Source organism: Ursus maritimus, unplaced genomic scaffold (genome assembly GCF_017311325.1).
Source record: "Ursus maritimus isolate PB19 unplaced genomic scaffold, ASM1731132v1 scaffold_13, whole genome shotgun sequence".
Taxonomy (NCBI): Eukaryota; Metazoa; Chordata; class Mammalia; order Carnivora; family Ursidae; genus Ursus; species Ursus maritimus.
This window is the reverse complement of record NW_024423675.1, coordinates 1,402,882-1,417,233: the sequence shown is the minus strand read 5'-3', so window position 1 is coordinate 1,417,233 and position 14,352 is coordinate 1,402,882. Positions and strand designations below refer to the sequence as shown.

General features: G+C 37.4%; 1 protein-coding gene across 6 annotated transcripts in view; it reads left to right on the top strand.

Moving 5' to 3' along the window:
- Nucleotides 1-14,352, top strand: part of RARS2 (arginyl-tRNA synthetase 2, mitochondrial) — a 55,950-nt gene that overhangs the window by 4,893 nt on the left and 36,705 nt on the right. For all 6 annotated transcript variants that reach the window (XM_040627527.1, XM_008687445.2, XM_040627524.1 and 3 more), the window contains 2 exons: nt 8,814-8,887; nt 13,221-13,323. In XM_040627527.1, the coding sequence (XP_040483461.1) occupies nt 8,814-8,887; nt 13,221-13,323 (177 nt within the window). The remainder of the gene's footprint in view (nt 1-8,813; nt 8,888-13,220; nt 13,324-14,352) is intronic.

Here is a 14,352-nt window from a genome sequence, read left to right as displayed (position 1 = left end):
CACAATATAGTCATTAGAGTCACATAATATCATACAATACTTTCATTTAATGTATAGTGTGTTCCAGTTTTGCTGCGTTTTTTAGTAGTCTTTTTTTCCAGTATAGGATCACAAGCTGCACTTAGTTGTTGTGTAATTGTATCTTAAGTGGCCTTAAGCTCTTCTCATTAGTTTATATTTACATAACGTGCTAGAAGAGGTGCACTGCTAACAGTGAATAGAAGACAGGCTTCCTTGACTGCTGATGAGTTCTTTTAGATTTCAGGTGTGAATTGACAAGGCAAGAAACAACAATTGCTGGAGAGGATGTGGAGAAAGGGGATTCCTCCTACATTGTTGGTGGGAATGCAAGTTGGTACAGCCACTCTGGAAAACAGTGTGGAGGTCCCTTAAAAAGTTAAAAATTGAGCTACCCTATGATCCAGCCATTGCACTACTGGGTATTTACCCCAAAGATACAGACGTAGTGAAGAGAAGGGCCATATGCACCCCAATGTTCATAGCAGCATTGTCCACAATAGCCAAATCGTGGCAAACCCGAGATGCCCTTCAACAGATGACTGGATTAAGAAGTTGTGGTCCATATATACAATGGAATATTACTCAGCTATCAGAAAGAATGAATTCTCAACATTTGCCGCAACATGGACGGCACTGGAGGAGATAATGCTAAGTGAAATAAGTCAAGCAGAGAAAGACAACTATCATATGATTTCTCTCATCTATGGAACATAAGAACTAGGATGATTGGTAGGGGAAGAAAGGGATAAAGAAAGGGGGGGTAATCAGAAGGGGGAATGAAACATGAGAGACTATGGACTATGAGAAACAAACTGAGGGCCTCAGAGGGGAGGGGGGTGGGGGAATGGGATAGACTGGTGATGGGTAGTAAGGAGGGCACGTATTGCATGGTGCACTGGGTGTTATATGCAACTAACGAATCATCGAACTTTACATCGGAAACCGGGGATGTACTGTATGGTGACTAACATAATATAATTTAAAAAATTAAAAAAAAAAAAAAGATTTCAGGTGTGGCCTCAAGGAGCAATTAAATTTGATGACCAGTTGTCATCTAGTCCAAGCTGAAATATTTACGTGGGGAAGATACTCATCCACATTCACGTGAACAACAGGACTGATGGAATGGTCTATGTATACTTCACTTCTAACCTGTTCTCAGAGGCCCACCAACATTCAGCTCTGCTTAAAACTACAAGTTCTTGGGTTGCCTGGGTGGCTTAGTCCGTTAAGCATCTGCCTTTGGCTCAGGTCGTGATCCCAGGGTGCTGGGATCAAGCCCTGTGTTGGGCTCCTTGCTCAGCAGGGAGCCTGCTTCTACCTCTCTCCTGCCTGCTCTTCCCCCTGCTCCCTCTCTAAAGATCCCTGGGTCATTCCAATGTGCAAAAATGCAAAAAAAAAAAAACACAAAAAACAAAAAAACAAAAAAAGAAACCCCACAGGTATAATGATTAAGAACATTGACCGCGGAAGACATATGGGTTTGAATCCAGCCTTTCCTTTGATAGGTATGTAAAATCTCTGTCCTCTTCTCTAAAATCTGTAAAATTGTTTAGTTACTTTTTAGTCTTGTCATTAGAATTCAATGAATTAAAGCATAGTGCTTAGAATTGTATATAGTGTTTAGGATTGTGTTTGGTACATGGTATACATTCAATAAATGTTAGTGATTGTTACATTATGTCCTCAGAATTCTGAAGTCAGGGTGTTTTGAACCCCTTCTTCACACTACAATCCCAGAGGCCTTATTAAGGGGACCTAATTATTATCCATTATCCTAGGTGAACATTTTAACCCCGCATAAAGTTAGGTAACCAGAAAACTGCATACCTGAATTATATGGCTGAATTTCCAATAAGTATCTTTTTAACAGTACTCTTACAAAGTTGTGCTTTGATAAAAAAATATTTCTCATTTTTGCAAAAATAACTGTGTGGCCGTTGTAAAGAATTAATATAAAGAGGTAAAAGAATTAAAAAAAACACCTCCCTCATAAATAATCATTATTAACATTGGTTGACCTTTATTTTAGATAATATTTGCAGATATACACGCAGAATAAAAGGAATACTGGATAGATAACGCTTTCTTACAGAAATTGGGCTGTATCGTAATGAGTTTTTATTTTGAGGTTTTTTTGATTTAAGTTGTATGATAGAAAATGTCCAACTACTGGGGTGCCTAGGTGGCTTAGTCGGTTAAGTGTCTGCCTTCACCTCAGGTCATGATTTCAGGGTCCTGGGATCGAGCCCCATGTTGGGCTCCCTGCTCAATGGGGAGTCCACTTCCCTCTTACCCTGTGCCCCTCCCCCAGCCCGTGTTCTCTCTCAAATCTTAAAAAAAAAAGTATCCAACTACTACATGTATAATAGTATTATGATTCCCCACATACCCATGACCAAAATGCTGCTTTAAATTAAAAATATTAAACAGTTTTGCTTGAGCTTAAGGAGAAATTAAAATGCAATTCAAATAATTATTGCTGTATTTCTGAAATGAGTCCTCTACTTTATGAAATGAGATTTTGGAAAACATTACAATGTTTTTTAAGATTTTGAGAGAGTGAGCGTGCACACACTCAAGAGAAAACATAAGCAGGGGGAGCGGCAGGCAGAGGGATAAGCAGACTCCCCATTGAGTAGGGAGCCCAATGCAGGCCTCAGTCCCAGGACCCTGGGAGCATGACCTGAGCCGAAGGCAGACGCTTGACCGACTGAGCCACCCAGGCACCCCGAAAAACATTACAATTTGGAGTCTTTTTTAAAATTTTTGGTATTTCAGGGGCGCCTGGGTGGTTCAGTTGGTTAAGCATCTGCCTTCAGCTCAGGTCATGATCTTGCAGTCCTGGTAATGTGGTTTTGGAATATAGGTGAGGTTTGGTGGGGTGAGGTCTGGGGCCAACGACCAAGAAAGGATTCTTGAGATGTCTTTGGTGCAAAATGGTGATTTTATTAAAGCACAGCGACAGGGCCCGCGGGCAGAAAGAGCTGCTGCACGGGGGTCTTGAGGCGTGGCTGATTATATACTCGGGATTTGGGGGAAGTAAGAAAAAAGGTTTTTAAAACAACTTTCATATGCTAAAGAGGACCAACCCAGAAGATATCAGAGGCCTTGCCATTGTCAAGTTAAGGTGGTTTTCCCCTCTATCAAGGTATTAACATTAAGATAGTTGGGAGATTCCTGAAAGAATGTCATACAAGTCCCACCCAGGAGTGAGGGGTGGCGGGAGGTTGCAGGGTGTCTGCTTATGCTTTGTCTTTAGCTAGCCCTCTGCTCCCTCATTACTGGGATGGGCCTCATGTTGGGCTCCCTGCTCAGCAGGGAGTCTGCTTCGCCCTCCCCCTCTATACCACCACCATTCCTGCGCACGTGCGCTCTCACGCTCTCAAATCTTTAAAAAAAAATTTGATATTTTTAGTTTATATAGTATCAATCCTTGCCGTTAGAGGTGAGGACATTATCGTAGTTGGTATAACTTTCCTCTGCATTTCCTAATTTGGGTACCTTTCTCACTCAAATTGTGTAACACTTATTGTCTATTAACCGTATCTGCACAACTTGTTTCTTACACATTTTTATTTTATTTTTCTAAGATCTACTTATTTTATTTTTAGCGAGAGAGAGACAGTGGAAGGGGGCAGGGAGGACAGAGGGAGAGGGAAAAGAATCTCAGACAGACATCCCACTGAGTGCAGAGCCCATGACCCTAAGATCATGACCTGAGCTGAAACTCAGGGAGTCAGACACTCAACCGACTGTGCCACCCAGGTGCCCCTCCTACACATTTTGTATTGAATTGGATAAGATGCTTACCACCAGTCCTGTTCCTAAGGTATGGCTTAATTGGCTGGATTTCTTTATAAGCAGATTTTTCAGAAGGGCTCATGGTACCTTTTTTTAAACTTTTTTTTAAAATTTTTATCTTGTTTAAGATTTTATTTATTTGACATAGACAGAGAGAGAGAGATACCACAAGTAGAGCAGCAGGGAGAGGGAGAAGCAGGCTCCCTCTAGAGCCAGTCGCGGGGCTCTATCCCAGGACCCTGGGATCATGACCTGAGCCGAAAGTAGATACTTAACTGACTGAGCCACCCAGTGCCCCTAACTTGTTTTTTGTTTTTTTTTTTTTTAAGAAATTTTGACTTCTCAGATAAAATAACCCTAGAAGTATCAAAAGGTTTAAATCACCTGGGTGGCTCAGTCGGTTAGATGAAGTGTCGGCCTCTGGGTTTTGGCTCAATTCAAGATCTCCTGGGTCCAGGAATCAGCCTCATGTGGGGCTCCCTGCTCATCAGGGACTCTGCTTGAGATTCTCGCCCTCTGCCCCTCCCCCCACATGCGTGTGCGTGCTCTAAAATAAATAATTTTTTAAAAATTCACATGTTTAGAAGTAATACAAAAATCTTCATTTTAGAAATAAGTCAGTAACACCAGATTATTTAATTCTGAATTTGAATTTTCCAAAGATGGATACTGCAGATGCAAATGCATACAACCATCCAATGTTATTTTAAAATTTATCAATTTTCATATGTTGTCAATTCAGATTAAAAAAAGAGCTGAGCAGGTGAAGCATATCAGTTTACAATTTCTGTGGAGAATCTCGTCCTATATAATATCATTGCTAAATTATTTACTTTAACCAGTTCGTGATCTTTGTGGTTAGGTAATATGGCTACAAAGTAAAGTGCATTTATTTCATTCCTGGAGTTTTCTTGATTGGGTGCTTTATTTTTGAAATTTCGTAACTTAAGCAGGATGTATCTCATTGTTGAATTTTCCAAATTATATTTTCCTGACATAGTAGTTTATTTTGATCTGTAGATTTTTTTTAAACAAAATATTTAATCATGGAGAAAAGTATAGTTATTATGTACCTATCACCCAGCTTAAAAAATAAACTATTACTGTTAAAATCTCCTGGGTACCCATCCCTGGCTGCAAACTCTTTCCTCCCATGTGAGGTTTTGTGTTTATTATATTCATGCATGTCACTTATTACCTATGAATGTATCCCTAAATGGTATTCTTTTACAAGTTAATCTTATTTAAGTTGTAGTCAGACTGTAATCGTCCTTCTGCAACTTGGGTTTTTTTGTTTCTTAGCCTCAGTTTTTTAAAGGCGTATCCATAATGATGCATGGAGGTCTAGCTCTTGCATTTGATTGTTGGGTATCATTGCAGCAGTATACCACAATTTAGATTTGGTTCCTTATTTCAGGGAGATATTCCCTTTTATTGACTATTATGCCTTCCCATCACCTTGGTCACACTTCTGGTTCCAGCCGCCACTTGTGCGACCAGTTTCACATGTGCTTCCAATCACTTATTGCCAGTAGCGCCTCATCTAGTCTAAAAGCCTACTGATTCCAGCCTATACTTAGGTCAAATGTGGCGGTTAACACCCTCAAGTGGGTGGGGAATGGAAGCTCCTGCTTCCTATTTTTGGATAGACCATTTTGGGAGACCTGTATGTGCTTCTTAGGAGGTACCGTGGAAATTAAGCCCCCATTGCCTGTAGCAGTAACCTTGACAGCACAGTCTTAACTTTTCCTCCTCGTGCTTCTCAGTCTGTCACTTACCCCCTCAGGAATCACCTCCCAAATAAACTACCTGCACAGAGTTCTTTTCTCAGGCCTTGCTTTTGGGGGAGCCAAGATCTGTATCTATGAATACTTTTTATTTTTCTTGGGTTTTGTTGCTTAGTCTCTATACCTTCTGACGAGAGACCATGAAGCTCTGTGCTACACAAGACTGCTCCGTTTTGCTTCACAACCTTGCATCTTTCCTCAGCTATCGCTTTTGGAACAGTGTGGCTTTGGGTTTTGTCTCTTTATCGTTATGGTATATGCTTCTGGAGAACCACTGTACCTATCTTCCTGTCTGCTTGTTTCTTTCTTGCTCTTTTGTGTTTTAGGGACACCAGTTATCCTAAGGTTGGATTATCTTGTATCCAATTTTATTTCTCTTTCTCTGATTGCTTTCAATTTGTTTCTTAAAATCTGTATTCTCTGATTATCATAGGCCTCTGTTATTTATTTTCAATTATGAATGTTCGTTTGTATTTCTTATTTAGTAAAAAATGTTTGATCATCAATTTGTCTATTTAATATTTAAACTGCCTTTTATCTCTTTTTCTGCCTTTCAGTTCTTACTACAATCACAAATCTTTTGTGAAGACTTTTGATGAATGTCTTTGTATTCATTTGGTTTTATTTTTCTAGACAAGAGTTCTTGGATCTTCTTTCCCTCCCTCTCCTCCCTCTCCCCCACTTTCAGTTTGCCTACTTGTTTTGCCTATTTTTCATCTTGCTCATGCTTGACCATTCTGCCCACACGTTTCTGTTTGTTCCTGCATTGTGTGAGATTTCACTTTCCATTTGAGATTTGTTCTTGGCCCAATTACGTTGCTTTTGTGATTACAAAAATATAAACTCCAGGGCTTTTCCACTCTTTTGTCTCTCTGGTAGGTTCTGGTGTCCTGTATACATTACTCCTGAACTCTGACTTGGCATATTAAATTTTTGCTTAGCCAGCTCTGATATTTTTTCACTTTCTGATAAAAGTTCCTCCTCTGATTCTTACTGCCCACACAAAACCATATCAAGATCTCCGTTTAACTGGGGAATGTCTTGTGTTTCCATTGGAGAGAGCTTTAGTGTCCTGCCTAGAATCTTCACTTCTGAAAAGTAATGGAATTCACTTCTTTGTTTTACTCCTCTCCCACAGCTCTATAGCATCTCCCTCCAGTCGTTGATGAAAAAAATCAATGGGATTCATCTTTTTCTCTCCAGCTTGGGGTATTGATGAGAATTGTAAATTCAAGTTAGGAGCCTTGCCAAACAGGGCTTCTCCATTCCTCTTCAGAAGCTGCTCTTTGTCTTCTTGGCTATCCCTTTTGAAGTTTCTAACTTTGGACTGTGCCTATCCTGTATATTTGTTGCTGGAGAACCAACCAGTCTGCCTGTTTTTTTTACCTACCTTCCTTTCTTTCTCCTCACCATTCTTTCTTCCACGCTTTTCATTTTAATTTGATAATGGGTGGGAGTTGGGAGGTGGGAAATTATATAAAGAGGACTTCATTCCACTATTTCATCCCAGAGTCTTTTTAGGTTTTTTAATTTGTTTTGTTTTTAATTATGGGAAAATATATACAACATTAAATTTACCATTTTAACTATTTTTAAATGTGCAGTCAGTGGCATTAAGTCCATTAACACGCAGCCATCACCACCAACCCTATCCAGAGCTCTTCATTTGTAAAACTGAAACTGTGTTCATTGTAAAAAGTGACTCTCCAGTTCTCCTTTTCCCTCAGTCTGTTTATTTTGGTTTTTTAATTTACATCATATAAAAATGTTTCTGTGCCTTTGGAAAACTGCTATTGAGGATATTTTCTGCTTTGGTATTTAAATCTTTGTGAATATAACTTGGTCTTAGAATTTACTTTTAGGAAAAGCTTGTTGCCAGGCAGCACTGTACTATATAGTTAGATTCCTTTTTGTACCTGGTTGCTAAAAAGCACAGTAACTATCTTTACCTTAGGTTTTCTGGTATGATTTTATACCTCCATTTTATTTTTATGTGTTAATTCCCCTCAGAGCCTTTTTTGGAGCAAGTGAGGTATAATAAATAAGCAATTCTTTTAAAAATTTATTTATTTGAGAGAGAGGAGAGAGTGAGAGAGAGCACAAGCACGGGGTGGGGGGGCAGAGGTAGAGGGTAAAGCAGACTCCCCTGCCAGGCAGGGACCCCAGGATCATGACCTGAGCTGAAGGCAGGCGCTTAACCTACTGAGCCACCCAAGAGCCCCAGAAATAAGCAATTTTTAAGTAGCTTTTAGTTTATATTGGAAACAGAATTTTTTGTGTGTTATTCATCTGAATGTAAACATTTTATTATCAAAGTTCAAAACTTGTCAGCTGAAAAGCTTTAAAATTGACCTGTATAACTATGTTTTGTTTTGTTTTCCAGCAGACTTTATATTTAAGATAGGCAGAAAATCTTAGTGGTTATGTTAAGTTTGGGAGACATTATGTCCAAAATAAAACCTTAATTTTAAAGGAAGAAGATAATATTTATTATATGCTTATTATGTGACACATTTTTCTTAATCCTTATAAGAACCTCTAGTTTAATAGATTATCCCCATTTTTCATAGTGAAAAGCTCATTTATGTATGATGACTTTCCCATGGACTCATAGCTAGTAAAAGTAGAGCTGGAATTTGAATCCTTTTTTTTTTCTAGGAGAAATTATAATATATAAATATAATATTATTGCTGTACCTGTATTGGCAAAACACTTTATAGTATAAACATGAACTGTTATAGCCATTATTCTATAAATGCATTGGAAATGTTTATCTACTCCTAGGAAAATGGCCTAAGGAAATAACCTTTTTGTAGGGGCTTTAGTAATGTAGTTCCCAAAGACTAGAATTAAAAAAAAAAAAAAAAAAGACTGCAGTCTGAGATTTAAATTTAAAAATCAGCATATACTCTGGGGCTGGGGTGGCTCATTTGGGCATCTGACCTTTGACTTCTGCTCAGGTCATGATCTCAGGGTCGGGGCTCTGCACCAAGCTTCTGGAGCCTGCTTAAGATTTTCTCTTTCTCTCTCTCTCTCTCCCTCTCTCTGTCTCTCATAGGTTTTTGTCACTTAGCATAGTGTATTCGAGGCTCATTTAAGTTAAGTATCTAGATAGTCTTTTTATTGATGAGTAGTATCCCATTGAATCTGGTACAAATTATTAACAATCTTGCTCTGTTTTGTTTTTTTTTAATGTTTAGCTTTCCAGAGTGTTGGATCTTCCACCAGAAAACTTGATCAAGTCAATATCTGCGGTTCCAATTTCCAGAAAAGAGTTAAGTATTTGTAACAACTTAAAATGCTGACTTTGTCAGTATTGAAAAAAAAAATTGTTGTTCTTCAGTTTACAGAACAGACCTTGAAATTAACCATAAAATACATTGTAACCTATTACTCGGATTCACTTAAATAATGAAGTTAAGATCTGTATTTTACCTACTCTGACATGGCACGTTAAATTAGTACTCTTATGTTGTTTGATGTTTATGCTATTAATGACAGTTATGGCGAAGTCTTTAAGAAAAATTAGCAACAAGGTCAAAATTTAATTCTGTAGTAGCAAATAAAAGGACTAAGATTGCAGTTAGAATTTCAGGGTTTTAAGGGATTTAAGAGATTATACACCTATCTGATGCTTGACTACTATAGTACTGTTTTTACCTGCTACGATTTTTTGTTTGATTCCCTTTGAGGACTCCCAGTGATAGAAAACTATTGGTTACATATAACCCTTAGTTTCTTTGATACAGGAAGATATCTCTTTGTAAGGTTGGTCCTTCTAATTGATACTTCTTTACCATTTGGCTAGAACAATTTCAGAACTTGGATAAAATGCCCTCTCAGTCAATTAATAATGATAAGACTTAGCTATATGGTAGGCATTTAAGCCCCAAGCTTTGAAAAGATATAATTATCAGTGCCATTATGACCTAATATTTTGTCTCCTTAACTTTGTCAGGAATTTAAGAGAGGGTAGGATGAATATTATTGTTCCCAGAATAGACAAAGAGTTAAGTGGAAGAGGAAGAGAAAGGCTACATGTGGGCTTGTTGAAAGAAAGCATCTTTAGAGGGGCCTGCTGCAACTTCCTTTACTGAGTTCTAAGAACAAAGGCAACCACAGTCCAAGAGGATCTCATAATTACACATCGATTAATGTGATATTCCAAGCCAGTTATCTATTTCATAAAAATTTGTAAATGGCATTTTGCATAATAGTGAAAATATCTGCTTTTATGTTATGTTTCAGAGGCCTTTAATAAGCTGAACGATCTTGGCCCATCTTTTGAAAAAGATTTTCTTCACCTGCCTGGAGCTCCTTTGGGCAGTTCTACTTTAATGATACTATACTTCACTATACCTTCGGTGGTATAGAGAATAAATATTGGCGAGGATCTTAAACTTTTTCTAGGCTACAAGTCTAAAGTTCTGCATATTAAATTGATTTAAAATAAAAAGAATCTCTGCTGCTGTGTCGTAATAAACTCAGATGTCCTTTACAAAAACAAAGCCTAACTGTTCTGTATTTCTCACTTTATTCTAAAATGCTATTAAGCGCCAGGAGAATTTGTTTATATGGTTTATTTAATGTCCTATGAATCAGTTTATGCGGGCCTCCTAATTTTCTCGATTATATTATCAGCTATGGTGGAATTCCTGCTTAATACTGATCATAGTAGACAGGATTAATGACTTTGTTACCAGCCAGTAATACTCAAGTCTGTGGGGTTTCACCCTAACACCAAAACAGCTCCTCAGAAGTAGTGGAAAAGTAGCTATTGCTTTTTAAATTTTTTTTTTTTAATAAACAATATGAAAGTAGAGCGAATAGTTTATGAAACCTCTATGTGTCATCACTCACTGTCATTGGCACACAGCAGTTGTGTTTTGTCTGTACCCCTACCCACTTTCCTTCTTCACAATGGATTGTTTTGACAGGTAAATTAATTTTTCTATCACAAAAGCAAAACATAATGTTGAGGAAATCAGGAAAATATAGAAGAATAAGGAAAAAAATCCCTAATATGTTAGCAAGTTGGTGTACTTTTCATACTTCTCTTTGAATGTGTCTTAACAGCTTTTAAAAAAACATAGCTATGGGGGCTCCTGGGTGTCTCTGTTGGTTTAGTGTCCCACTCTTGATTTCAGCTTAGGTCCTGATCTCTGGATCCTGAGATCAGGCCCCATGTCGGGCTCTAGGCTTAACTGTGGAGCTTGCTTGTGATGCTCTCTCTCCCCATCTTTGCCCCTCGCCCCTGTTTGTGTGTGTGCACTCGTGCTCTCTTTCTCTCAAAAAAATTTAAAAACATAGTTATAAAGCTACTGTATGTATGATTTTTGAACCCTTTTTCCTTTGACATCATTTGTTTTTGGTAAATATCACTTTTAATGCTCCTCTGTTGATGGACCTTCAGACTGCTTTGTTCTGACTTCTTACGTAATTCACATTCAACAATTATCTCTTTAAATAGACAAAGCATTAAGGAGGGCATGTATTGCATGGTACACTGGGTGTTATACGCAAGTAATGAATCATGGAACTTTACATCAAAAACTAGGGATGTTCTGTATGGTGACTAACATAATATAATAAAAAATTATTATTTAAATAAATAAATAGATAGACAGACAAAGCAAAAATTCCTTGTAGATATATAACTAAAACCTCCCAAAAGGGAAAACTGGGAAACAGATCAAGTTTGGTTTATCCATGCCCACCTCCCTAAAGAGTTTATTTCTCTGTTGGGCCTTCCTTCCTGGCAAATCACCCTTCATATAATTTCAGAATTCATGTTTGAAATACTCCTAGCTTAATAAATTGCTGTTAATTATTGTTAATAGACTAAATGGGTGATTTTTTTTATTTGTCCTTCTACCACGGAACAAATTGGAAATATTTGTGATTCTACTGAGAAAAATTTTTTAATTGAAATGCATTCATTTATTATTCATGTCTAGAATAAAATTACAGATAAGTATAGAAAAATCATGTGACCTCCTGGTGTTTCCTGGATGTTTGAGAGCCATCCTATAGGTTGATGGTCCTATTATACCTCATATAAAGTATCCTAGCTGTTTGCCAAAAATTTAATCTTTGGTATATTCAAATCTGTATAATTTCAATTAATATTGTTGTGCTCATTACTTCTAATTTGATTTTTTTTTTAAATCTTTGTGTGTTCGTGTCTTTTTCCCATTTTGTTAAACTACTGTCTTCAGTTTCGCTCATTATTGGCACAAGTCCTTGGCTAAACTATCAGTCCTTTGGTAAGAATAAATACAATAAATACATTCAAACTTTATGTGAATTTCCACAATTTCAGTTAATCTTTAGAAAATTGAATTGTCATGTCCTCAGGACTCGGGCCTGTTTAACATTTTTATTTAACATCAGAACTAGGATTAGTATAATTTAACCAAGATTTAATTTCTCAGCAACACTGTGAAGTAGGTACCATTATCATCACCACTTTACTAAGGTACAAGAGAGGTTAAGCAAAATATCCAAGATCACACAGACACTGATTAGTAGATGTACTTGGGGGATGCCTGGGTGGCTCAGTCATTAAGCGTCTTCCCAGTGTCCTGGGATCGAGCCCCGCATCAGGCTCCCTGCTCTGCTGGCAGCCTGCTTCTTCCTCTCCCACTCCCCCTGCTTCTGTTCCCTCTCTCGCTGGCTGCTGTCTCTCTCTGTCAAATAAATAAAATCTTAAAAAAAAATAGATGTACTTGGGTCTGTAGTTACAGCTCAAATGTCAGTAGGTGAGTTTAGTTGTAAAGCATAATCCATACTAGGCTGCTGGATAATGTATTAAGGCTCAAGAAAAGTCTTTTTTTTTTTTTTTAATATATATTTTTTGAGAGAGCACACGATCGGGGTGGTAGGGATGAGGAAGGGCACAGAGGGAGAGGGAGAGAAAGAATCCCAAGCAGGCTCCATACCCAGCATGGAGCCAAAAAGGGGCTCAATCCCACAAACCTGCGATCATGACCTGAGCCAAAAATCAAGAGTCAGACACCGAGCTGACTGAGCCACCCACATGCCCCAAGGCCCAAGAAAATTCTTAATGGTCTTTGTTGACTAGGTGGTTTAATGTGATGTGAAACAGATATCAGGTATTTTAGGCATGTCCCTGAATTTCAAGAGTAAGAATTAAGTCATTTGTACCCCTCTAAAATATATCCTTTTGTGTCAGTGACAATGGATTAGACAGACAGTGGTTTAGTCCATTTATTCTGCCCATAGAGTCTCATCCTCTAATTTCTAATTCTCTAATTCCTTATTAAATGTCAGAAGATGTTTCAGCTTGGGTAATTATGTAGATGTGTGTACATCAGTTTACATTTTTATTACATTTTGAACTACCGATCTCACAGAGATATTATAAAGTTACAATTAGATAATAGAAGAGGAGGAACTTTAGAAGATAAAGTTCTAAATAAATAGAAGTTGATATTTCTAATTTCTTTGTTTTATATTTTGAAAACAAAACCCTTCCCTTCTGATAAAATTGTGTCGATGTGGAGAATCCATAGTGGTTAGTCTTTTTTGTTGTTGTTGTTTTTACACTAGTAATGTTTTTATCCTATTTCAATTTCTGTCTTTAGAGGAGTAGCTGATTTTCAGCTCTCTGTGGATTCTATTTTGGAAAACAACAATGACCATTCAAGACCAGATATTCAAGTTCAAGCCATGAGACTGGCAGAGAAGGTACTTCAGCACTATTATCTTTTTTAGACATTTTAACAAACTTATTATTTTAAAGAAGAAACTCTGCAGGCTATCTCAGGCATAATAATGAATTTAATAGTGTTTTTTTGTTAAAGGCACCTTGGAAAATACAATTTAAATTCATTTTAGCCATGTGCTATAAGGTTAAGATGATTTTTCAAATTAGTTATAAAGCATTCCTCTTGAGCTGACATTGTTCAATTTTTTGATTAACTACTTACAGGAGGACTGAAGTGTTAATTAAATTTACAGATTGAAGTTGGATGGACTTCTGAATTTAAAAGAACAAGCTTGATAAATTAGAGCAGTGGGTTGTAATTTTTAAAATGAGTTTCTGAGAAGATGAGCATTAAAATATGAGAAAAAATGATTAGATGTAAATAGAATCATGATTGCAGAGAAGAAGTGGCTAGAAGATTTAATAAACCTCTTTCATTTCTAATTTCTCTGATGGGTTTGGTATCTAAAAGAGGAAAGGATTATAGAGAATGACCAAATTTAAATTATTAGTGTAATACCATAAAAAACAGGGTTTTTAAAATAGGGTTATTACATGTGACACAGAGGCTTCTGGGCACACTGAAGGATTGGAACAATGAAAGTCACTATCACAGAAAAAGATGTGTAAAGAATGAGTATAATCAAAGAGCTTTGGTAGCTGAGTAAATATTTATTTGATCAGAAAATCAAACCAGATTTTTATCAGGAAGCACACCAGGAGTAGAAATCTAGTTGGTTAAAATTTTAAGGTATATTCACTAAAGACTAAGCATTTAAATGATTTCCATTTTATGTGTGGGTACAAGTGCTGCAGCATAGGGCCTGACAGAATGACCTGTCCTGTGGCTCTTGTGCAAGGTGGGTGAGATAAAAAGAGTTCACTGCATGTCAAGGCACATAAGGTGGGGGTGAAGTGATGCTGGCTTCCTTCCATGTTAGATGGAGAATTTGAAGTGAGGGAATGGGAAAGAGGAAGAGATTCTGAAAATAGAATAGTGTTCTAGGCTG